General features: G+C 46.0%; 4 protein-coding genes across 4 annotated transcripts; 3 read left to right on the top strand and 1 right to left on the bottom strand.

Annotated features, from left to right (window-relative positions):
• Nucleotides 1-6,919: 6,919 nt before the first annotated feature.
• LAJ45_07052 (uncharacterized protein) lies at nucleotides 6,920-7,522 on the top strand (the record flags this gene model as incomplete). Its single annotated transcript, XM_046116611.1, has 1 exon — nucleotides 6,920-7,522. The coding sequence occupies one exon, from the start codon at nucleotides 6,920-6,922 to the stop codon at nucleotides 7,520-7,522; it is 603 nt and encodes a 200-aa protein (XP_045970380.1).
• A 2,326-nt stretch (nucleotides 7,523-9,848) lies between these two features.
• On the bottom strand, nucleotides 9,849-10,762 carry LAJ45_07051 (uncharacterized protein; the record flags this gene model as incomplete). Its single annotated transcript, XM_046116610.1, has 2 exons — nucleotides 9,849-9,979; nucleotides 10,087-10,762. 2 exons carry the CDS (start codon nucleotides 10,760-10,762, stop codon nucleotides 9,849-9,851), a joined length of 807 nt encoding a protein of 268 aa, XP_045970379.1.
• A 4,558-nt stretch (nucleotides 10,763-15,320) lies between these two features.
• On the top strand, nucleotides 15,321-16,881 carry LAJ45_07050 (uncharacterized protein; the record flags this gene model as incomplete). Its single annotated transcript, XM_046116609.1, has 5 exons — nucleotides 15,321-15,341; nucleotides 15,395-15,577; nucleotides 15,630-15,914; nucleotides 15,963-16,424; nucleotides 16,510-16,881. 5 exons carry the CDS (start codon nucleotides 15,321-15,323, stop codon nucleotides 16,879-16,881), a joined length of 1,323 nt encoding a protein of 440 aa, XP_045970378.1.
• Nucleotides 16,882-22,661: 5,780 nt separating this feature from the next.
• LAJ45_07049 (uncharacterized protein) lies at nucleotides 22,662-24,365 on the top strand (the record flags this gene model as incomplete). The annotated part of the gene is made up of 7 exons (XM_046116608.1): nucleotides 22,662-22,825; nucleotides 22,928-22,943; nucleotides 23,014-23,241; nucleotides 23,303-23,586; nucleotides 23,680-23,724; nucleotides 23,803-24,219; nucleotides 24,290-24,365. 7 exons carry the CDS (start codon nucleotides 22,662-22,664, stop codon nucleotides 24,363-24,365), a joined length of 1,230 nt encoding a protein of 409 aa, XP_045970377.1.
• Between the last annotated feature and the right edge of the window lie 2,070 nt (nucleotides 24,366-26,435).

Raw genomic sequence — 26,435 nt, 5'->3', positions numbered from 1 at the left:
GAGCCGAAAGGATAGCTTGTCGAATTCCTTTCTGCCTATCTACCTGATCGAAGTCACGGTCGCGCCCTTTCAAGGCACCCCCGTTACAGGCTCTACCTGATATGACAAACCAATCGAACCCTATGACGAGGCGTGAAACAAAACGTAGTATTCGTGGAGTAAATACAAGATAGATAGATAGATAATTTTATATTGCTTTGAAGTACAGGACTTATCGCACGCCGGATCCTCTGCCATCAAACATAGGAAAGAACAAAAGGAAAAGCAGGAAAACAAGAAGAAAAGCAACGTAAAGAATCAAAGGACGGTATTGAAAAGGAAAGAGAGAAACAAAGGAACCGGTCGTCATTCCTCTGTGTCCTCCTCGTCCATTTCGTACCAGTCGAGTAGGTTGGTTTTTGCTGCAAATTGTAGAACTAGGTCTAGGTTAAGGTTGGTGAATAACCAGTTTTCCCAGGTGGGTGGCCCCGGGATCTTATCCATGAGTGGCCTTCGTAGTTGTGTCCATCGTGTGCAGTCGATCATAGTATGCTTGGAGGATTGTTCCGAGCCACATTGGCAGGGTTCGGGTTCCGTGAATGCTGCATGTTGTAACGGGGGTGACTTGAAAGGGCGCGACCGTGACTTCGATCAGGTAGATAGGCAGAAAGGAATTCGACAAGCTATCCTTTCGGCTCGTTCGATGGAAAGATAGAGTTTCATTTGTTTGATCGTTATTTGTAGTCTAGAAACTTAATAACTTTAAGGGGCTCCTCGCTGGTAAAGACTCGCTGATCCCCCCGAAACCAAGCTGGGGCAACCGAGTTCCTTTATGGAAGTTCGGCGCCCCTTCCTTCATTACCTCTTTCCTTTTTTCACTGGCCGTCCGCCTTTCAAATAATCTGGGGGCACCACCTATTTTCTATCAGGGGGGAGGAGAAGAGTTGCTACCACACCGCGGACGAATTTTCGTCCGAGTCAAATCTCGCAATCCTTGCCAAGAAAGGGTCGGGATCCTAGGAACTAGAGGAAACAGCCGACCAGACAGCAATTGCTTATTCAGTGTATTTAGAATAGATTTGGGTGTTTTTAAAGCAAAGGTTTGCTTTGGTAGTTTGGGTCGCACTCTTACTCCCCCCAAAGATGCACCGGGCTGAAACAGGAGGGTTCCGGCGGTTCGACGCTCCGGGGGTTATTTTTGGGGGTCTAAAACGTGTTTATTTTGCAGTGTTTCCTCAACTCCGCAATGCGTTCATTCAACCACCCCAAATGGACCGGAGCATCGCCAGGATCCTTTCTGACGTGGTAAAGCATATTTTCCGGGCATCGGCTGCAAAGTTATTGCGCCTCAAAGGTTGAATGCCAAGGTAGGGTAACTTATGTTTGGGGTTACCCTTCCTTATTTGGTCTGCTCGTCCTGCTGCTCTAGTTTTGGTCCAGTCGTCTAGCTTGACTTGTAAGACTTCTTGCTCGCCAGGATCTCTACCCTCTATACCAATAGAGGTAGGGGCGCATCTGCCATTCTCTTCACCCATCGATGAAGAACCAGCTGCGGTTAACCTAGGGCCGTATGGCTTGACTGGTAGAACAGGTATTTTTGTAACAGCCCTACTGTGGCCCTGTTACACATGTCTGTCTATCCTGGTGACTTGAAATCGTATGCAGTGTATGAGTTTTGCTTTGGATCGGGGGAGTTTTGCTCGTTTGGGGTGGATCTTTAGGATTCCTGGTTCTTGATAGTTGGTGCATGGTATGGAGTTCCATTCTTCCAGCATACGTTTGGTAAGGATGTCATTCTGGATCCATCGTTCTTTGCGGTTGCCTGGTCCCTGGAAGGGTAGCATGAGTGATGCTGTAACGGGGGCAGTCTGTCTATGTATCGCTAGAATCCAATAGAGTAGATGCGGCCGTGCAAGATAGAAATCAGGTACAGATTTATTCAAAGATACTATCGCTTAGAACTCAATAATCTTTAAGGGCTCTGCTACCGATAATTTTCGATAAAGATGAAGACGAGGATCCGGACAGTTGGGCGGGAATGATCCTGAGTACTTATACTCCAAAGGACTCTATTCTCTGCTCCTACTTCCTTACTAAGTTCCGGCGCTGCCTTCTAACGGAAAAAGGAAGCTATACCATCGCTACCCCGCTTCTCTCTAAGCGTCAGCGAGTGCTTCCGGTTCCGAAGGCAACCACCCTTAGTCAAAGCCTTCGTAACACCTGCAGCCGTTGTTGCCACACAACAGGGGCCTGCATGAATGAGCTACCGCTCAGGTGTAAGCTTAATCATTGCTGTAGAGCTTTCGCTTATTGTAGACTTCCCAGGCATAATCCTTTCCGTTACCGGCGGACTTCCAATGCTCAGAGGATGTAGAGGATCGCCGAGCACTCAGAGCTCCACTCTGGCTGACCTTCTAGTCATTGGCGAGGCACAGACTCGTCAGTCATTGCTCCCATGAGTAGATCCTCTTCCTAGTGTTCAGAATGTAGTTACTCTGAAAGCTGGTAGCTAACCACACTGCCGGTACTTGCATGTCACTGCGCAACTGGCTTCTAACAATAACTCTCAGCATGTAACCGGGCCCTGTGTGTACTCATACACCAGACAGTTGAAATGGCTCCGTTACAGCTGCTGGGAGACAGTTCTGCTTGCAGTAGTCACTTCGACAGCTTATGGTATTGAGTTCCCAATTGATATCCGGGTTGTACTTCCTTGCCCATGCAATTGGCAGGTAACCTGATATTCCTTCTTCCAAAGTAGCCAGCTCCCATCGGAGCATCTCCTTGTGATCTCCCATGCTCATGTGGACTGGGTGAGTGTAATACTCTCCTCCGCCCATCATGACATCTCCTTGAGCATCATACATTGTCAGAGGTTGATCTCGCCGCACTAAGGGAACTCCATGCTTCCTGACAAAACTCTGGTTGAGGATTGCTCCTGTACAACCGGTGTCAAAGAGGAATGTCCCTTGGGCGTCTTCAACTTGGTTCTTGACTGTCCATGACAGTCCTGCTTTCAGTATTGGCCTCTTGCCATGTACTGGTAAGGATGGAAGCTTCTCTTCTAACCTTCTTCGCTTCTGCGCGGGTTCTGGGCTTGATTCTCTTTGTCTTTTTTCCATTGCTTAACAGTTGCGGGCACTACTAAGATCAAAAGATCTTTTGGTTCTATTCCCAAGCGATGATAAAGCAAGTATTTGTGTGGTAGTCTGGTAGCGGTTTTGGAAGTGTCTTGTAGCAAATGTAACTTTGGCAGAGCACTTACAGACCAGCTGTTTCGGGTCATAAACCCATCCTCAGAGTGCTTGGAAACAATCAAATAGGCAGAAAACAAAATTTTATTCAAGAGAAACAAAAACAAGACCCAAAAGAAAACTAGTAAACATAGACTCTAAACAGACACACTTTCTACCAGATGATTTCATTGTCCGAGTCTTGCTCATGCTGAAAGACGAAATCTCCTGTAACCTCTGGGAGTACAACAAGTGGTTCCTCTGCTACAACAGCAGCCACCTTAGCTTTTTTCTGAGGATTGGGCTTGCCATTTCTTCGTTTCCGCTTTTGTACCCTCACTGCTGCCACTCGGACTACAGTAGGTTCCCTGGACCAACAATCGGTCCATTTGTGTCTGGACTTGCCGCACTATTGCACAAGTCAGTCTATGCACTCTACCAATAGGGAGTACCGGAAGGTCATACCTTCAAGCATACTTCTGCTTTCCTTCTTTCTTCTAGAATATCCCCCGGGATACCCTTCAGTTCCACCACTTTATCTCTGGAACTTGCTTCCTTCTGAGGTTTGGAGGAGCCTGCAGCTTCTCTCTTCCTCTTGGGGTGCCGTTCTTTCTCAGCAGGAGGATCTTTCTTGGTCCTGGCGGGTGCTTTCTCAGCTACCACCGTCTGATACCTCTCGTGGGTGTGTCCTAGCTCCCTTAGAGCAGCTATCCGCTCCATCAGAGACTTTGGCTTGTGGGTAAAGAGAGTCCAACTCATGCCTAGGTCCGGAAGGAGGGAACTAAGGATCTTATCATCCACTAACTGACCCTCATAGACAGTCTTCCACATCAGCTGAATAATACTATTCAGGAAGGAGTCTATTCCTCCCTTAGCTGTATGGGTAAGGGTATTCCATTGGGCTACAGCATCATCTCTAGAGATGGCTTCGCCAAAGGCTGCTCTGAGGGCATCCACAAAGGAATCCCAGCGCTTCCACCTCTCATCCAATACCACAGGCATCCCAGCTGTCCGGTTGGCAGAAGCTTGGTCAATGGAGTTGTGATAAGCTTCATACCACTTGACCGGAGCATCTCCTTCCATCAGGTTGCCAGCATAACGGATCCTGACCTCTTCAGAGGTAAAGGACTGGCTTTCAATGGAGAAAACGTTCTCAAATTGCCGGATGAAGGTTTCCACATTGTCTGCTTTGCCATTGAATTTGGCCGGAGGTGGTGCCTTGGGTTCTCGGGCCCTGGAGGCAGCGGAGGGGTGTGAGGGGGCCGGAGGTCTCATGAACTGTGCCATGGAGGCCAGCAGTTCTCTCTGTTGCTTCTCCAACTTCTTCCTGTGGTATCTCCGCCAACCTCTCCTGTCTCCATCCTCAGGCTCCGAGTCTGAACTGTCTGAATCCCCTCCTGGGTTGGGAGCGCCACCAACCGGGGGGACAATTCCATCTCCTCCACCATTACCCGCTGATTCAGGGTGCTGGTTTTCTCCACCAGGGTTTCCTTCTGGCTGGAGGTTCCTCCTAGGTGACTCCGGGGGTGGTGTGCCTCTGTGGGATTCTGGGGATAACCCCTGGTGTACCCAGGCTGAAGGAAGCCCAGAGGGACCACTCCTGACCGGTGTCTCGGAGTAGTAGTCATCGTCTCCTATTGGTTGTCGGGGGGGCCTGGCTAGGCCACCTGCCAAAGGGCTTGCTGGAGCTCTTTGAGGAGGCAGGGGTGAGCTTCCAATAGCCCATGGCATCATCAAGGGAAGAGTTCTCTGCCTGATGGACCTGACCGGAAACGCTGCAAAGGGGTTCACCCTTTGGTGGAAGGTTCTCAGGGCCGCTCTGGACGAGGCCCTGGAGTTCTGCGGAGGTGCGGGGTTGGGGACAGGTGCTGGTGTGGGCTTTCTGGCGATGGAGAGCCTTCCTTCATTGATGGCTCTCTGAATATCTTCCAGGAAGTTGGGGGGCATCGCCGGGTTTGTCCACTCAATGTCTTCCATCTCATCCGTCCCTAAGTCATCTCTCTGGGCATAACTCAGGAGTTGTGCCTGGACTGAGGAGACTTGTTGTTGCATATAGCCGCAGGCATCCCTGAGCAGGACTGCCTCAGCTTCTTGTCTTTCTTGCACCAAGGCTAGCGCATTGCCGGCCTTGATGACTTCCTGTTGTAGGCTGTGCTTAAGGTAGCGCTGCAACTTCGCAAAGAAGTCCTGTAGGGTGACTTTATCGGTATCTTGCCAGGTGGGCTCACATCCGGGGATGTAGGACTGGAGCGCCATCCTGGGCATGTGGATCAACTGTGTCTGATCCTCTTGGAGTCCTAAGGCTGCCGGTTGCCATTCAATCTGAAGAGGCACTTGGGGAGCCGGGAGGGCGGACATGTTGTAGGAGAAAGAATAATCTGAAGGTGATTTGAGCACTAAAAATTATCTGTAACGGGGGCAGCCTATCTATGTATCGCTAGAATCCAATAGAATAGATGCGGCCGTGCAAGATAGAAATCAGGTGCAGATTTATTCAAAGATACTATCGCTAGAACTCAATAATCTTTAAGGGCTCTGCTACCGATAATTCTAGGTAAAGTTGATTCTGATAATTTTTGATGAGGATCAGGCAGTTGGGCGGGAATGATCCTGAGTACTTATACTCTAAAGGATTCTGTCCTCTGCTCCTACTTCCTTACTAAGTTCCGGTACTGCCTTCTAGCGGAAGGGAAGCAATACCATCGCTACGCCGCTTCTCTCTAAGCGTCAGCGAGTGCTTCCGGTTCCGAAGGCAACCACCCTTAGTCAAAGCCTTTGTAACACCTGCAGCCTTTGTTGCCACACAACTGGGGCCTGCATGAAATGAGCTGCTGCTCAGGTGTAAGCTTAATCATTGCTGTAGAGCTTTCGCTTATTGTAGACTTCCCAGGCAGAGTCCCTTCCACTACCGGCGGACTTCGAATGCTCAGAGGATATAGAGGATCGCCGAGCACTCAGAGCTTCACTCTGTCCGGCCTTCGAATCATTGGCGAGGCGCAGACTCGTCAGTCATTGCTCCCATGAGTAGATCCTCTTCCTACCCCTCAGAATGTAGTTACTCTGACAGCTGGTAGCTAACCACACTGCCGGTACTTGCATGTCACTGTGCAACTGGCTTCTATCAATAACTCTCAGCATGTAACCGGGCCCTGTGTGTACTCATACACCAGACAGTTGAAATGGCTCCGTTACACTACTCCCCTCTTCCAGGATCTTGGTCTCCGAGATCTATAATCTGTATCTATTGCTATGCTATGTGGCTGTAACGGCAAGATTACCGTTGGCTAAAATGATAGGCCGGATCGTGAAGAGAAGGTATTGCGCAGTGGAGTTAGGATTTGTAATGGGTTTTCTTTTATGTTCTTTCGGTTTCCGTTACCCGAGGTATGAGTCATCAACGGACTAGGGGTTGGATATATAAAGGGGTGTTTTCTCGTGCCTTTTCATGTTTTCCTTCCTTTCCTTTTCTCTTCACGGAACCTTTTGTATTTATTCCACGAATACTACCATTGTTCTTCGTCTCGCCATAGGGGTTCAACTGGTTTGTCATACCAGGTAGAACCGCCCCATAGCCCATAGTCTCAAGTACCTATTGCTACGTCCTCGCCTCGGTTGTATTCCTTGGCACTATAGTCCCTACGTCCATAGAGCCCCGTTACACTAGGTTCCGTCTTCTATCGCCAACCAATACAACACCATAGTCTATCATGGCGGCACATCTCCCTATTGATTATCAACAGCTAAGCGATGCCCTTCAGACCTTCTTTCAAGAACATCCAGAGGTGGATGGCAATGTTGGAATAGAAGCTTATGCACTTCTTCAACGGGCACAACATGGCCTTATTCAGTATGCAACGGATTTACAGGAGGTGGAAAGGGAGGCTGGAAATGCAAGGGAAATGTTTGAGCGAGATCTAGCTGCTGCCAGTGGCCACCGAGTTGCTGTTGAAGTGGTTGCCCCTGATGAAGAACCAATCGGAGAAGACAATGTCCCACCAGTACCTCCAGTTCCACCTGTTCCAGTGGTTACCCAACGGTCGGAAAAACTCCCAGACCCTGAAGTGTTTAGGGGAGATCGCGATCGAGAAAGACTACACCTATTCAAGCAACAGATGAGGATCAAGTTATTGGGAAATGCCGATCGCTTCCCCACACTACAGTCTAAGTTATCCTATGCATTCAGTCGACTGGAGGGTGTTGCCGCTAACCAGTTCTTACAATATGTCGGAGAAGAAGGCATCGCTTTGCCTTCCATGTTACGGTTTTATGAAATCTTGGATACTGCTTTCGGTGTAACGGGGGTGCCTTGAAAGGGCGCGACCGTGACTTCGATCAGGTAGATAGGCAGAAAGGAATTCGACAAGCTATCCTTTCGGCTCGTTCGATGGAAAGATAGAGTTTCATTTGTTTGATCGTTATTTGTAGTCTAGAAACTTAATAACTTTAAGGGGGCTCCTCGCTGGTAAAGACTCGCTCGATCCCCCCGAAACCAAGCTGGGGCAACCGAGTTCCTTTATGGAAGTTCGGCGCCCCTTCCTTCATTACCTCTTTCCTTTTTTCACTGGCCGTCCGCCTTTCAAATAATCTGGGGGCACCACCTATTTTCTATCAGGGGGGAGGAGAAGAGTTGCTACCACACCGCGGACGAATTTTCGTCCGAGTCAAATCTCGCAATCCTTGCCAAGAAAGGGTCGGGATCCTAGGAACTAGAGGAAACAGCCGACCAGACAGCAATTGCTTATTCAGTGTATTTAGAATAGATTTGGGTGTTTTTAAAGCAAAGGTTTGCTTTGGTAGTTTGGGTCGCACTCTTACTCCCCCCAAAGATGCACCGGGCTGAAACAGGAGGGTTCCGGCGGTTCGACGCTCCGGGGGTTATTTTTGGGGGTCTAAAACGTGTTTATTTTGCAGTGTTTCCTCAACTCCGCAATGCGTTCATTCAACCACCCCAAATGGACCGGAGCATCGCCAGGATCCTTTCTGACGTGGTAAAGCATATTTTCCGGGCATCGGCTGCAAAGTTATTGCGCCTCAAAGGTTGAATGCCAAGGTAGGGTAACTTATGTTTGGGGTTACCCTTCCTTATTTGGTCTGCTCGTCCTGCTGCTCTAGTTTTGGTCCAGTCGTCTAGCTTGACTTGTAAGACTTCTTGCTCGCCAGGATCTCTACCCTCTATACCAATAGAGGTAGGGGCGCATCTGCCCTTCTCTTCACCCATCGATGAAGAACCAGCTGCGGTTAACCTAGGGCCGTATGGCTTGACTGGTAGAACAGGTATTTTTGTAACAGCCCTACTGTGGCCCTGTTACACTACTCCTCCCTCCGGTAGACTCGTCCCGAGTCTAACCTAGGGTTTTTGGTATGGTACGTTATGAGCATACAAGAAAATGTAGCTCTAATAATCATTCCATACAAACTCAATGTAACGGGGACAGCCTTTCCTCGTATCGCTAGAATCCGAGAGAAAGGATTTGGCCGTGCAAGATAGAAATCAGGAAATCGGATAGTTGGGCGGGAAGGATCCTGAGTACTTATACTCCAAAGGATTCCATTCCCTGCTCCTACTCCCTTACTAAGTTCTGGTGATCCCTTCTAGCGGAAGGGAAGCAATACCACCGCTACCCCGCTTCTCTCTAAGCGTTAGCGGGTGCTTCCGGTTCCGAAGGCAACCACCCTTAGTCAAAGCCTTTGTAACACCTGCAGTCTTGATTGTCGCACAACCGGGACCTGCATGAATGAGCTACTGCTCAGGCGTAAGCTTAATCATTGCTGTAGAGCACTTCACTTATTGTAGACTTTCCCAGGCATAGTCCCTGCCACTACCGGCGGACTTATCATGCTCAGAGGATGTAGAGGATCGCCGAGCACTCAGAGCTTCACTCTGGCTGGCCTTCTAATCATTGGCGAGGCATAGACTCGTCAATCATTGCTCCCATGAATAGATCCTCTTCCTAGCGCTCAGAATGTAGTTACTCTGACAGCTGGTAGCTAACCACACTGCCGGTACTTGCATGTCACTGTGCAACTGGCTTCTATCAATAACTCTCAGCATGTAACCGGGCCCTGTGTGTACTCATACACCAGACAGTTGAAATGGCTCCGTTACACTCTATTTTTTGCATCCATTTCTATTGACAAAGGAAACCTCAAGTGAAACGTGTGACCTAACAAGGGGAGACTCGTTTTCTCCACGCTTATCCCAGAACACTCCGTCGTCTCGGTTTCCCGCACTTTCCTGTATTACCATGCGTCCCATGATTTTCGGGGATACTTCGCATGGAACTCTCGGAGTGGCTCGTCTGCCATTCCTTACAACAATTTGTACGGTTCCCAAGAGTCTTCTGAGAGATAACCCTCCCAGGTAATCCGATATTGCACGAACTTCTTTCCACGACCAGCCTGCTGTCATTGGCTATCGGCTATTTTCTTGAGAACGTAACTGCCTTCCCCTTGAACCTCATCCGGAGGTGGAAGCAGTATAGCTCGTTGAGGGTCCAGCAGAGATATATGGAAGATATCATGAATGTTCCACTGAGTGGGTAGATTCAGCCTGTAGGACGCGACGCCAAGTTTCCCGACAACCTCAAAGGGACCCATTTTTTTTTTTTTTTTTTGGTGGTCTAGCTTATTTGAGGGTCACTTGGTTAAGATGTTGCATCGGTCCAGCATCACCTCGTCCCTAACCTTCAGTTCTGGAGCACTCATCTGTTTCTGATCATACCATTTTTTCTGCTGTGCTTGTGCCGCGCTGGACGCGTCGAAGTTGTCTAGTTTCCGTTTAAGTGAGGGCCAAGTGGAATCTGGTTGAAACCTATAGTTCGCGTAGAATGGCGATGCTTTGGTTGACTCTTGGGTGGCCGTGTTGTAGGCGTACTTGGCAAGCGGGAGTAACTCTGCCCAATCGTCCCGCTGACAGAAGCAATAGTTTTGAGATACTGTTCTAGCGTTTGGTTGACTCTCTCAGTTTGCCCGTCAGTTTGAGGACGATATGTTTCGAATCTAGAGTCCTGATCGGAGATAATCTCCTCAGGAAGTCCATGCAGTCGCCATATCTCCCGGAGGAAGATTTGAGCAAGTTCTTCGATGGTTGCTTTGGTGATAAAGTCCATTGAAATGGAACTCCAAGGAATAGAGAGGACCTCTAAAGGTTGCAACATCCCTTTCTTCTTGTGTGTTTGAGGCTTTAGCGCGTTGACATGTATCGCAACTCTGAACGTATTCTTCCACATCGTTGTCCATCTTTTGGCAAAGGACAGTGCCCGAAGGCGTTCTGCCGTTTTGAATTGTCCAAAGTGACCAGTAGTCTTCGAATCATGATTTGGAATGTACCACCTTTCCTTATAGAAGACGTGTCTGTCCTTTAAAGTCAGGTATCGGTTCACCAGATTCCCAGAGGTGTTCTCAATGGCTTTTTTCAAAGAAAGGTACTCTGGATCTAAGGCTGCTTGAGCCCAGATTTCATCCAGGAGCACCGGTGTGAGTTTGCAGATTTGGGCTGATCTTGCACATGCTGAGTTGATCATAACGATCGGGTGTTGGACAGAACCCATTATAAGTTGTCCTGGCTTAAACAAGAATTTCAGGGTCTTGATGAGCCTTACCCCCCTCTTTAAGGGCGTGGTCCCAACGCCGCGACAAGATGTCTGGTTTGGCGTTTTTAGTTTTTCCAGGGCGGTATACAACTTTGAAGTCAAATTCCGCGAGGTTGGCCGCCCATCGAGCTTATCTCGGTTTCAGCGCCCCCCCCTTTTTTTTTTTTTTTTTTTTTTTTTTTGCTGGTTGGTGACGACCGTGACCGTATCTTTGTAGGAACGCAGAAGGTGACTCCGGGGGTGGTGTACCTCTATGGGATTCCGGGGACAACCCCTTGGCGAACCCAGGCTGGAGGAAACCCAGAGGTGTAACGGAGGTAAAGCGAGCCCAACTCATGCCTAGGTTCGGAAATATGGGAACTGAGGATCTTATCATCCACTAACTGACCCTTGGCTGTGAGGGTAAGGGCCTTCCATTGGGCTGCCGCATCATCCCTAGAGATAGCTTCGCCAAAGGCTGCTCTGAGAGCATCCACAAAGGAATCCCAGCACTTCCATTTCTCATCTAACACCACAGACATCCCAGCTATCCGGTTGGCAGAAGCTTGGTCAATGGAGCTGTGGTAAGCCTCATACCAGTTGGCTGGGGCTTCTCCTTCCATCAGGTTACCAGCATATCGGATCCTAACCTCTTCGTAGGTAAAGAACTGGCTTTCAATGGAGAAGACATTCTCACATTGCCTGATGAAGGTCTCCACATTGTTTGCTTTGCCATTGAACTTGGCCTGAGGGTGTGCCTTTGGTTCTCGGGCCCTGGAGGCAGCGGAGGGGTGTGAGGGGGCCGGAGGTCTCATGAACTGTGTCATGGAGGCCAGGAGCTCTGTCTGCTGCTTCTCCAGCATCTTCCTGAGGTATCTCCGCCATCCTCTCCTATCTCCATACTCAGGCTCCGAATCTGAACTATCTGAGTCCCCTCCCGGGTTGGGATCGCCACCAACCGGGGGGACTATTCCATTTTGTCCACCATTACCCGCTGGTTCTGGGTTCTGGTTTTTTCTCCACCGGGGGTTTCCCTCCGGCTGGAGGTTTCTCCTGGGAGACTTCGCTCGTTGAAGCATGACACAATGGCACCTAACTCCTTGTCGTGAACGTCATAATTCCGTTCGGCTTGTGACATTATTTTGGAGTAAAAGACTCCTGGATACCACTTGTTGTCATCTCGGTGGAATTGGGACGGTATGCTAGATTTAGCGAAGTTGGAGGCATCGGTCTCAATCTTGGTAGCTAGCTCGGCATCAAAGTGGGCTAGTACGGGGGCGGATGGAAGGCCTCTTTCAGGACTTCGAACGCATGCTCCTATCCCTCAGACCAGGTAAACTCGGTGTCCTTGTCTCCTTCCACGGTTAGTGCCGGGTTCGGTTAAAGCCGGACCGAACTCCTGCTTCGGCTAACCACGCTGATTCTCGGAACTGGAATAGGAGTTCGCTTATAAAAGCGGGGTATCCGTCGAACTAAAGAGGGTAAGAATTCTTTTCCTTCTATTCATTCTACACTCCAGGGAGTTCGATCTTTCCACACCCAACACCAAATTTATCACCTCCTTTCAGCAATAATGTTTTTCTTTATTCTATTCCTCTCTTTGTTCATTGCGATCAATTCGTCTATTGTACAAGCGTTTTTTTCTAACGCAAGTCGATCTCGGCGGGGGACAAGGCTTAGATCCTCAACTGGTGCGGTTGTTACTGATCTCCTGGAGCTGGATGGTGGTAACACCATCCACGCTCGGAGAGTTGCTCGTAAAGCCGTCCGATCACGGAGTGCTATGAGGTAGGCATGATCCAGCGAGTTGTGTAACCTCTTCTTACTACCACTAATGCTTCCACAGGCATGCTGTTCCTCGGAGTTTGGAGACCTCGACCTTCGATGGCCATTTCAACCAGGTCCCATTTCTGACTCGGGAGGATTACCGTCGTCCTTATCCCTTCTCCCAACCAGGGGACAGAAGTGTTGGTCAGGCTCGTGTCCGTGCGGCACTGATGGAGAAACGGGAACAGGTGCGGTGGATGCGGGATGAGATTGCGCGAGATGGAAGGGGAGCTGAGTGGATGCGGCAGCGAGTGGTCCAAGAAGAGGCAAGGGAGAGACAAAGACTGGCTCTCCAAGCATATTACGAGGCATGGTGGCGCCAGAAGAAAGCCAGTTATCCCCCTCTTCCGGACTCTTCCTGCCGTCATCGTGGACGAAGTAACGTTGACTTTGGTTGGGACTGGGGCCCAGATGGGGAATGGGGGCCGTTGGTCAATGGGACTATCAGGATTTTCTAGGAGCGATCCTGAATGTGGTCTCCTTTCCGAGCGAAGCTGGGCGCTATAACCCTTTGAGCGAATGTGGGCGCTATAACCCTTTGAGCGAATGTGGGCGCTATAACCCTCTGACGGATACAGTGGAGACCATAGTAAAGTGTTAGCCTCTCCCATGCCAGCCTGAGCTGAAAAAAAAAAAAAAGCTAACTGCTCGGTTATTTCAGCCTTGAAAGTGGTCCTAGGTGTTCAGGTAGGTTTTTTTCTTTCTCGTGGGGTTCTTTAAGCGAGGAGCTTAAAGTTATACTGTAACGGGGGTGCCTTGAAAGGGCGCGACCGTGACTTCGATCAGGTAGATAGGCAGAAAGGAATTCGACAAGCTATCCTTTCGGCTCGTTCGATGGAAAGATAGAGTTTCATTTGTTTGATCGTTATTTGTAGTCTAGAAACTTAATAACTTTAAGGGGGCTCCTCGCTGGTAAAGACTCGCTCGATCCCCCCGAAACCAAGCTGGGGCAACCGAGTTCCTTTATGGAAGTTCGGCGCCCCTTCCTTCATTACCTCTTTCCTTTTTTCACTGGCCGTCCGCCTTTCAAATAATCTGGGGGCACCACCTATTTTCTATCAGGGGGGAGGAGAAGAGTTGCTACCACACCGCGGACGAATTTTCGTCCGAGTCAAATCTCGCAATCCTTGCCAAGAAAGGGTCGGGATCCTAGGAACTAGAGGAAACAGCCGACCAGACAGCAATTGCTTATTCAGTGTATTTAGAATAGATTTGGGTGTTTTTAAAGCAAAGGTTTGCTTTGGTAGTTTGGGTCGCACTCTTACTCCCCCCAAAGATGCACCGGGCTGAAACAGGAGGGTTCCGGCGGTTCGACGCTCCGGGGGTTATTTTTGGGGGTCTAAAACGTGTTTATTTTGCAGTGTTTCCTCAACTCTGCAATGCGTTCATTCAACCACCCCAAATGGACCGGAGCATCGCCAGGATCCTTTCTGACGTGGTAAAGCATATTTTCCGGGCATCGGCTGCAAAGTTATTGCGCCTCAAAGGTTGAATGCCAAGGTAGGGTAACTTATGTTTGGGGTTACCCTTCCTTATTTGGTCTGCTCGTCCTGCTGCTCTAGTTTTGGTCCAGTCGTCTAGCTTGACTTGTAAGACTTCTTGCTCGCCAGGATCTCTACCCTCTATACCAATAGAGGTAGGGGCGCATCTGCCCTTCTCTTCACCCATCGATGAAGAACCAGCTGCGGTTAACCTAGGGCCGTATGGCTTGACTGGTAGAACAGGTATTTTTGTAACAGCCCTACTGTGGCCCTGTTACAGAGCCGCCCCATAGTCTATAGTTAAAAATACCTATCGTTACGTCTTCGCCTCGGTTGTATTCCTTGTCACTATAGTCCCTACGCCCACAGACCTCCGTTACAGGTGTTGTTTCCTTTCCGCTAGAAAACATCACCGGAACTTAGTAAGGAAGTAGGAGCAGGGGAACAGAATCTTTTGGAGTACAAGTACTCAGGATCCTTCCCGCCCAATTATCCAATCTCTCCAGTCTTCATCAGAGCTATTAAAGTAAATTTTACTCGGTAGCAGAGCCCCTAAAGATTATTGAGTTATTAGCAATAAATCTTTGAGAATAATCTAAACCTGATTTCTATCTTGCACGGCCACATCTTTCTATCGGATTCTAGCGATACGTGGAAAGACCGTCCCCGTTACAATCTCGAGTTTATCAATACCAATTTTTTGTGATTTTCAATTCTGAAGTCTTTGAATAATCTGCAAGTTGAACTTATGTTTCCTATTTCATTTTCATTCTAATTCATTGTAATGAAACTACCCTTATATAAAAAGTATTATAAAGACACTGGGAATTAGGATTACAATAGACAGATTACTAAAAAAAACTTCAGAGTTTAATTAGTTCTTTCCCTAGAAGTATGTATCAACATTTTCTGTTCCTATTTTCCTTTTACACTTTGCGGATTGTATGTTTTTTAGCCCTATCCCACACTACCAATAAGGCAATGATCACTCTCCCATCTTTGATTACACTAAGGGCTAGGTGATTTTATTCAATCTTCATGTGACGCATATCACATCTCACGTGACTGCTACCCTAGTTACAAACCGTGCTGATGACAGGTTACGGAACAACACCTGTCGTTTACCTCTCGTAACTGGGGAATACATACCAACATTCCAAATTTGATCCTTTCTTTCCCTATTCTACTTCACCCCCTTCTGAAAATTACACCCTTCTAATTCGCATTCAATGGACACCGGTGTTCTTGGGGTAAGCCCTTGATTTAACACATTCTTCACTGAGTCCTAACTTACTTTATGTAGCGTCTCGCCCTCTACCTCGATACCCTAACTATCCCTTGGAAAGGAATGATTCTCGGGTTCGGTCTTGCTCAATATTTTTTCGAAACTTTTCTTTCCATCAGACAGCACTCGAAACTCCAGGAAACAAGACCTCCTAAGGCACTACAGGGTGCTGTTAGTCAAGAGGACTACGACAAGGCGCAAGTATGTTTATTCGCAGTCCTTCTCGGTTTGATGAAGTTAACATAGTGAATAGGCATATGGAAGAGCAAAATCGAATTACGGTTTCATTACTTCTCTCTACAATCAAGCCACAAATGTCGTTATTATCTACTTCAACTTACTACCAAAGCTCTGGAACTTAACCGGTATCTGGGTTATTAAATATGCTCCTGCCCAATTTTCTGGGGAAATCTCCAATTCACTGGTCTTTTTTATGGCGTTTAACCTCATTACTACGGTCATCGATTTGCCCTTTTCGTACTATAAAACTTTTGTGCTTGAAGAAAAGTTTGGTTTCAATAAGCAGACAAAGAAACTGGTAATAATTCAGTTACCCTCCGCTATCTAAATGCTAATATTTGCCCAGTTCTTTACCGATCTTATCAAAAACCAGGTTCTTATTATTACAATGGGTGGCCCTATTCTTGCTGGGTTCTTGAAGATTATACAGTCGTTCGGTAGTAATTTCTTTTATTATCTCTGGGTATTCATTTTGGTTGTTCAGGCATTTATGATCACTGTCTACCCAATCGTCATCCTCCCAATGTTCAACAAATTGACGCCTCTCGAGCCTGGGAAATTGAAAACCGAAGTGGAAGCTCTTGCGACCAGGTTACAGTTCCCCCTGAAACACCTGTATGTCATTGATGGATCGAAAAGGAGTGCGCATAGCAATGCGTACTTCTACGGGCTACCATGGAGCAAGCATATTGTCATATACGATACATTGATCGAGAAAAGCGATGTCAAGGAGGTTGTTGCTGTTCTGAGCCATGAGCTTGGACATTGGAGTGAAGGACATACCACCAAATTGTTTGCTATTGCTCAGGTATGTCCCAGTAGTGATCTGAATACTGGCTTATTCCTTCTCTGCCTTCTAAATTCGTACCCTACTAATCCTAAAGAAAATCTAGTTTCACATATTTTATATCTTCGCGCTATTCTCCGTCTTTATCAATAATGGTTCGCTCTACCGCGCGTTTGGCTTTCACAGGACGCAGCCTATCTTAATTGGGTTTTTACTATTCAACGATATCCATCAGCCCCTCGACACGGTTGTTAAGCTTCTCATGAACATTCTTTCGCGAAAATTTGAATACGAGGCCGATGCATTCGCTGTCAAGCTAGGATACTCCAGTGACCTAGCTAAAAGCTTGATCAAATTACAAGTCCAGAATCTCTCAACAATGGATGCAGACTGGTTATATTCCAGTTATCATTTCACTCATCCCATTCTCCCTGAGAGATTGAGAGCCCTCGACTGGAAAGGTGGTAAAGTTGAGTAAGATGCCACAGCGGGGGTGGTGTCGATGAGTATATTTGGTTGGAGCATTAAAGGTATACAATATAGATTTGAAAGAGATGACTCTTGAGTATAGTCAAGACTTTGGGCACATCATCAAAATCAGTTTTGACCTATCCTGTATCCTTTGAATCCCACCCGGCAGTTTATCATTTCCTTCGGGAGGGGGCGGAGGGGTAGCGGGGGATTAGTAATGGCCAATGAGAAGGGAATTGTACTTTAAACTTGTTCGAGTTGCTATTGAAATTTTTTCGTCGGTTTCCAGGGACCAACCATAGTTCTACACTACCAGTCTAAACCCTTGCGTAGAGATAAGATATCTCGTTGGCTGAACCTCCACTGGCTTCAATACAAAAGTCTCGCTGAATCCTCGCTGTTCCTTCAGCTCCCCATACTTGACACTACCCGAAACTATTAACACAAAGCTGCAGCTTCCCTTGACGTCGAATTGCATAGGTTGAGCGTCATATGACTGAACATCGTAATGTGAGTCAGGCATAGAGGCGAAGAAGGCCGCGAATGCCTCACCACTAGCTATGGGATTGCCATTCCAAACTATTGAAGCAGCCGGGTGATAAAAGGACGCCAGTGCTGTCCGGTCGGAGTTGAGGGCTGGATAATATGTTTCAACGAAACGCTTTGCTCCTATCAGGAAATTTAGGCCTCTCCCCAAAAATATGCAAGGCTTGAACAACGAACCTTCAGCTGCAAGTCTGATGTGACTTTCTTTGCTACCGTTACTATTTGCCTGCGGGAGAATTTTAGTATGGCAATATCCGTGACTTCCGTGAGATGCTTACCATGATTTAGGTTGGTTCTTTATTTCGGTTGATTCTACGTGATGCCCCGGGCAGGTTCGTTGTAAGCTTAAGATGTCACCTCAATTCAGTACTGTTGTCAAGGCATGTGGATGTAGAGGTACTCTAGCGCTGCATGTGGGATGTATGAGGTACCCCCATGTACGACCTAGAGTTCAGGGTTAGGTGGAAACAACCCAACTAGTATAAGTGTCGTAACGTGCCGTTAGTCATCATAGTGTTTCTGATAACTTCAATGTGTAGGGTCTGTTCGGTTGACAGATTGGTTGCAATCTATGGATAAAATAATAGATTGCAACCAATTCAACGTCAACCGAACGGAGCCTAAGCCTTTTTATCTACATACATGTACAGGGTATTCACGGTGTGTGTGAAGAACCCTCTTTTATGAAATTTTATTATTGACCAGTCTGCGAGGGCCTGCCATTGGCCGAATTTTAAAAAAGGGGCAATTTGGCGGCCAAGCAAGTATTTGAGTGGTGTGTGCCCCAGCTTTTGCAACTCAACCTCCACCATCGCAATTTGATTCTTTTCCACTCCCGGTCCTTTGGAACTCACCCAAAAACCGCTTTGAAAAATTCACAGTACTACTCACATCAAGCAGTAAGCCAGCTTTATCCTGTAGTTATCTTTTTTCATTTTTAGTTAAATATTTAAAGTTTTTAAATAAAGATATTTGAAAGCTCTTCAAACTTTTTTCCAACATACTAATTGTGTGGCTAAGCCCATTTTAATACATTGTAGCTCTGAAAATCATTGGTCAATTTTGGCTACCACATAAGTGATACCGATAGAATTTCAAATCAATCAATCGATGTACTCGGTATTTAACGTCAACACCCTGTACACATGCAGGAAATCAGGACTTCAAGTTTCGGGAGACGAAAAGTCAAGATATCCAATTCAAATACGCAGGTTTGGTACCATAGTCTAAGCGTATTATTGCTATCATAAAATGGTTTCAAGTTCTTTTTGTTTTAATTTGAACAAAATAGACATTGGCCACTGAGGAGAACTGTCACACTAACCGATCACCAACTATCCATTACAAAATACAAATACATATAGGTATACATATATATGTACGATCATGTTATACAAGAAGCTATAGTGGGTAGGTGTGTAAACTTCGGTGTTTGCGGCCAATCAATCTATACCATTTGGGAGACTCGGATCTACTCTCATAATGGTACAATCGTCTCTGAGTCAACGACGAAATTGTCTCGATGATGAATAACGACTTTCTTGGCTGATAGACAGTTAAAACAAAGGGTCGGGACGCTTTTGTTGGCTTTTGTTGGCTTCGATTGGCCTATTCATGATCGGACCGGTTTTGTCGTTGACATAGAGACGAATGCACTAGCGTTTAGTTTAACGGTGGAATCTTCTCCTCTGAAGTTGACAAACCCATCAGCTAGCGATTCCCATCGGCGAATGTCCACTAAATATTGGTGGATGGCAACTGTTCCATCCTCGGGGTAGTGGGCAAAATAGCGGGCAACGAACGTTGATGGGCTGCACTCGCTGATGGACAACGCTCGCTGATAGGCAGCGCTCGCTAATGGGCAAGCGGTCTATGCTTTCTCATGCCATACATGCGTGTGCATTTATATATACTCACGTGATCGCTCATGAGAGCCTGTTGAACATCTACAAAAGTTACGAAGAAACAAACATTAGAAATCAATTGTCTAGTATGGGTCTGCTACATACATATAGTTATATGCAGGTACATCAGCACCATAAGTTTTTCAAACTCTCCAATAACTCACCACCCGACACGGCCACCCAATCATGTGTACCAAAGATTTATCTACACTACTTACCAATACACCTCAGCTACATACAAGTTCTTACTTACTTATCGGTACACTGGTTAGAGAATTACCTATATGTATCGGGGGTAATAGGTTAAATGAGCAAAAAACGGATTTCGCCAGAATGAATACACGCGTCCAGATGTCCAAACTCGGATTCCACGCCCAAAACCTCACAATACCTCATCCCGCTACAACCAAAATGTGACACGTCATCTTTTGGTACCTAGTAAGCATACAAAATGTGATAGATCGTCTTTTAACGCCTATTACTAGTAGGCGTCCGAATATGACCTCTCGTCTTTAACGCTTACTAGTACTAGGTGTCCCAAATATGATACCTCACCTCTTCTCACCCCTTCATACCCTGCCACCTACCAAAACGCGACCCACGGTGGCGAATCTGCCTAGGTCCTGTCGCTAGCCCTGAACTCGATAGCGAATGACGTCAGATTTGACATCTCATGCTCGAGGATCCCTACCTGCTTATTTACCTGCCTACCTGCCTACCTGCCTACCTGCTGCCTTCAGGCCTATCTGCTTACCTTCCTCTTGACGCCTATCTCCTACCAACAGTTATGCCTACCTCCTACCTGAAGCGATGCTTGCCTCCTGCCTGCGGTGATACCTACCACATATCTGCGATGCCTACATCCTACTTCAAGTTGCAGTTATGCCTACCTCCTACTTACCTCGAAGCCCAACTCCTACCTGCAGCGAAGCCTACCTCTGCATTTTGCTGTTTCTATTAACACCTGCAGACTGCTCAATAGCAGCGAATCAATGCCCAAATCAACGCTAAATTGTTGAATAATCACACCTAATCTACGTTTTAATTTACACATTAATTTATGCATTAATTTTCGCCCAAATCTACGCCCAAATCCACGCCCAAATATACGCTCATATCTACGCTCAAATTTATGCCAAATTGACGACTTATGGTGCACGAAATCAATATATATTAGTTCCAAATAGGTAGGTAGTTAAGCAGGCAGGTGTGGGGCCAGGGGTATGCTATCGGACAAGAGTGTAGGCAGACGGGTTCAGGGTAGGCAGTCAGGCAGGCAAGCAGTGAGGCAGGCAGGCAGGCAGGCACTGATAGTATAATGGAGCCACTTCAACTGTCTGGTGTATGAGTACACACAGGGCCCGGTTATATTCTGAGAGTTATTGTTAGAAGACAGTCACACAGTGACATGCTAGTACTGGCAATGTGGTTAGCTACCAGCTGTCAGAGTAAACTGCATTCTGACCGCTAGGAAGAGGATCTATTCATGGGGGTAGTGACTGACGAGTCCACGCCTAAACAATGATTACAAGGCAAGCCAGAGTGAAGCTCTGAGTACTCAGAGATCCTCTACATACTCTGAACATTACAAATCCGTCGGTAATGGCAGAGACTATGCCTGGAAAGTCTACAATAAGCGGAGAGCTCTACAGCAATGACTAAGCTTACACATGAGCGGTCGCTCATTTATGCAGGCCCCAATTGTGTGACAACCAAGGCTGCAGGTATTACAAAGGCTTTGACTAAGAATAGTTGCTTTCGGAACTGGAAGCACCCGCTAACGCTTAGAGAGAAGCGGAGTAGCGGTGGTATTGCTTCCCTTCCACTGGAAGGCATCACCGGAATTCAGTAAGGAATTAGGAGGAGCGGAACGGAATCCTTTAGAGTATAAGCATTCAAGATCCTCTCCGCCCAACTATCCGATTTCTCCAGCCTTCAGAAATTATCAAGTATTCTATTGGGTAGCAGAGCTCTTAAAGATTATTGAGTTCTAGCGATAAATCTTTGAATAATCTAAACCTGATTTCTATCTTGCACGGCCACATCTTTCTATCTGATTCTAGCGACAAATAGAAGGACTATCTCCATTACAGGCAGCTTGCGTAAGTAGGGAGGCACGCAGTTAAGCGCGGAGGCAGGTAGGCAGGCAGTCAGACGTGGAGGCCCGAATAGGTAGGACGCTAGCAAATATGTAAATAGAGAATTAGATAGACAGATAGATGAATATATTTGACTGGTACGCGGAAACAATATTTTAGTCGATGTACCTTTTGTAGAGTGATCTCTAAATCATGATTCTGCCAGCCAAAACTGCTAGTGGAACCCGTTAACTATGCCAAAGATACTAGTGTTGAGATGGCGTTAGACTCCAAAAGAAGAATTTGCATCTATACCTGTCACGACGACCTTTTTTGGCAAAGAGATGCACTGGCTGCGTTTCGGTACGCTCCGGCGTCAGTCTACAGATAAATAAAAGTCTTGGAGCATCATGATTTACGGCATCTAGGACATCTCGGGCGCTTATGTGCACTCAAACGACATGTAATTTTTTGCTGATATAGTTTGAAGAAACCTCTTTAGCGTATGATTGGTTGAAGCTGCAGAAAATGATACTTGGCACCAGAAAAAGTACTTGAATAGGCTGCCCCCATCTTTTACAACGCAAACTCCGAGACCCCAACTTGACTGCTGTTTACACCCAGTTCCATCAGAAAATACTCCCCACAAGGGCTTATTAGCTCAAAATATTATCCAGGGGAAGCTGGGAGCCAGTGCTATTCTGCAGTTAAATTTTTGTATTTTTAGCAAAATATTTTGATTTTTGAGTGAAGATATATGAAAGTTCTTCAGACTTTTTTCCCCCATACAAATTTAGTGCGCTAAGGCCAGACCTGGCTGGTGTGATCGATGATAATTGGTGGCTCCCATATAAAATCCCTGCATTTTCAACCAATGAAGTAGAGTTCTTCAGACTAAGGGTGAACACCCGGTACTTTTGTCTTGTTAACTACATGTATGTCTGTATATCCCATCGAATAAACCAGCTGCCTATGTATGCGAGATCTGGCCAGTTGTGCAACGTTATCAATCAACGTGAGGTTCTCTGTTCTCATGTGCATGAGTCCAACGCTGCACGTGCCAACTGCAAGTGCTTAACCACCTCCCACCGTTTGCTTCTAACTTCAGACGTATAACTTACCTAGACAGCTTAAGGTAACCCGGCTTCATAATAATCCTCATCTTTGTATAATTTCTCCACGTCTAGCACTATCCTCCGTATCATAATCCACCACATCCGCGAAAAGGCCACATTTATCAAAATACATCCGGGAACGGTATGGTGCAAGGAAAGGAGTTTGAGGCTTCTCGCAAAGCAGAGGGCGTCGGCTCATCGAACAAGAGCAATGATCCCCATCCAGCAGGCAGAGTACAATACGGCGGAGTACGGCAGTTCATTCGAATGTGCTCGTTCTCGGCCTACTTTATAGCTTGTTGTATAATGTAAATCAAATTTATTCTCCCCAGGCTAAACATCCGTTATATGCCCCTAGATTTATCCTGATACTGATTGTTTGCTAACATATATTTCCAATGATCCACCAGAGTACATCTTACCCAGGTACCTTTTATCTCATATAACGTCATCCTCTCATGGTTCTACGTTTGTATCTAATAGACGTTATCTACAGCTTGTTGGAACGCCTCTCTATCTAGTAAATAAGTCTATTTACTATGCGTATATGTCCCGGACAAAACAAAGTTTTGGCGTTCTTGTAACAACAATTACTCAGTGGTGGTCACCAACCGTTGTTCGGGTCACTGGTGATAAAAGTGTCAGACATCAACTCAAAAGAACCGCAGATGGTCGATTAGAATGTGACTTTCCCGAGAGAATGATATTAATAGCCAATCATCAGGTAACCCTGGAAATTTCTAGAAGATATTATCACCGGAACTCAATCTAATTATCTTATATAGCTCTATTCTGACTGGTTATATCTCTGGTGGATAGCGTATACTGCGCGTCTCCACGGATTCTTATATATAATCCTGAAGGAATCTTTGAAGCACATACCTGTCGTTGGCTGGGGCATGAGATTTTACGGATTTATCTTCCTAGCCCGAAAATGGGAACAGGATCAACCTAGGTTCAAACACCGACTGTCAAAGCTCGCTGCAGGTGGCGGCCAAGAGCCAATGTGGTTGATGATATTTCCAGAGGGGACAAACCTTAGTGACAACGGACGGAATGCAAGCGCCAGGTATGCTGAGAAAGCCGGATTACAAGATTTGAGGCATCTCCTACTTCCTAGAGCAACAGGACTGAGATTTTGTCTTGAGAATTTGATGGGCAGTGTTGAGTGGGTATATGACTGCACTGTTGCCTATGAGGGTATCCCGTATGTTCTTAAGCCCTTCCTTTTGCGTTACTTCTCTTATTGCTGGTTCTTCTTTTAACGATACAGCCAAAATATCAGCCGTGGAAAGTTTGGACAAGATTACTTCACACTGTCTTCAACATACTTTCAGGGCCGACCACCTAAATCTGTGAACATGCACTGGAGACGATTTGCGGTTTCTTCTATCCCGATATCCGACCCTCATCTATTCGAACTCTGGATCCGTCAGAGGTGGATTGAAAAAGATCACCTCCTTGAGCATTATATGCTAAATGGTCGGTTTCCCGAAGACGACGACAGGCCCGGGCCAGACACCCAAACCACAGAAGAGAAAGGTGCCATTGACCTAAAAAGAAAGATCAAGGTTGGCGGGAAAGAAAGAATAATCACTACCACAGGAGGAAGCTCTCCAAATGGGAATTGGGGAGGACCTATAGAAACGGAGGTGAAGTTGAAGACAACTTGGGAAGTGCTCGAAATATTTAAAGTCCTTTTGTAAGCGACCTCTCCCTATACTTTCTTACGCCGCTTTCTGTTTTCCGCCGGCTGATATATCTGGCCTTAGCACTTTGGGGTTGTTGTTCAATATTATAACAAAACTGTACCACATTATCAGAGTAGCAACGCTAGGTTACACATGATCTTGTAGACAAAATCGTCTTCCTTGTCTATTTGATGATCTGCGCTCTGTATTTGATTTGGAGATGAGTATAGGTGTTAAAGGAACCTAGATTCCTACATAGAAATTTTATTTAGCCTTGGTACAGAAATGACCGGTTTAATGGTCGCCCTTTCTGATCCGGTTCCCACACATATCATCATATGACAGTGTAGTTACGGAGATAATATTTTTTTTGCCTGTATCGAATGAATGTGGACACGATTTGAACCATGTCCTTCCACCACTGTATTTCGCGGCGACAGATCTCTATGTCCCAACCAAGTTTTCAGTAACTATTCCCTGGCCTGGTAAATCTGAAGTAGAATACGTCTAGTAAATATATATACAGTACAATCTCCTTATAAGGGTACAAAAGTGGCGCGAAATCGTGCCCTTACAGGGCGTGTACCATTAAGGGAGGAGCTTTTTTGTTTTTTTTGTTTAATTCATTAATTGATTAAAGGAGGAGCAAATTTATACCTACGAAGCCCATTAAAAAAAACCCTTATAATGCGAATACCCTTACATATAGCCCGAACCCTTATAATGGTACGGATATTCTGCTATTGAGCTTCGTAGGTACAAACTCACATATAAAGGTAATTGCCTTATAATGGTACGACCTCACACCATTTTTGTACCCTTATCATGGGTGAGTCGACTATAGATATATAACGAGCATGTAATCTGCGTTATATAACATGAGTTCCCAAGTTATAGAAATCACTCTTTCTCTTCCTACTCCTGTTATGGTTTTCTTTCCTAATTTCTATCACAATTTTCACCAAGCCTATTTGATTAGGTATTGGCACTAAACCCACCGGTTTCAATTGCTCAGATGGTCAGTATAATTATATATATATCATATAAGTCACATATCAATGTTCCAACATCGTTTGTTTGAGTTGTGAAAAAATGGGTGCATAGGGCAGTTTGTTTGACTGTTTGAGGCTTCTTACAATGTTCATTATTGTTTCTGGCGCCCTCAATCCTGTGATATCTAAGTAGGTGCGGAAACATATACATAGGTTACATCACTCCCTATTCCAGCCAAAGGCCAGTGAAGGTATCTAGTTGATTACGCATATATGCAGTTGTAATCTAAGCATGCTTGAATTCGCACCTTTCCAGCTTGGGTGTTAGATTGCCTTTATAATATCCTATTCAAATAACGATCAGATTAGAGAAGATACATACATGTATATCGCCTGGCCAGCTGGTTTAGGCAAGACAAAATAGAAACGATTGCTACTACTCCGTCAGAAACTATCACTGGCACAAAAGCCAACAGCAAAAATGTGAGGCGACCATTTTTCCCCAAATAAACAAAAGGGCTATCTTCTCTGTCTACCGGACACACCGCAAGTGATATCGTTATATTCTTTCTCGTGAAAAACAAAACGGTCCCTTCAATATTAACGATCTTCGCGCTATCTCTGTAGACTCCGAAGTATCTGGATATCGATAACTAAGTGAATAGATTTCTTGGTGCGTATTACCTCATATCTAGTCACCTGATTAGTGCTCGCCCTGCAAGTAAGCTCTGTATTTTGGAGGCTGGGAACACAGAAATACCGAATATAACTTTCTCTAAAGGGATAAAACTTCATGCCCAAAGCCTCAAAGCCACGCTAAACTACGTATATATATTATGTATACAGTCCGAAAAAACAGGGTGAAATCAGTACTGTATGAAAACGGGATTTAGTGAATAAAAAGAATACCGTATTCTTGCCGCATTACTACAGCATTAATAAGGGGAATAACGTACCCTTTTTTGATATTGGATGTATGTACGAGTTGGTATCAATAGGGGTATATATTCACTTCTTCAAATATTTGCTCTTATAGGCATGTGCTTATATGGACCGCTTAAAATAATCGGCAGTCACGTATTCTAAAATATGTTATATGAGGAGAAAATAAGCATCACCAACCTACCTTGACTATATATGCGTATCATATAAAGATGATTTACTAGTACACTAAAAACAAATCTTAAACTAATATGGTAACAGATTTGCTCCTACTCTACAATATAGCATGTGTA

Source organism: Morchella importuna (assembly GCF_003444635.1).
Source record: "Morchella importuna strain M04M26 chromosome Unknown Morimp01GS021, whole genome shotgun sequence".
Classification (NCBI taxonomy): Eukaryota; Fungi; Ascomycota; class Pezizomycetes; order Pezizales; family Morchellaceae; genus Morchella; species Morchella importuna.
This window is presented reverse-complemented; position numbering and strand designations above follow the sequence as displayed.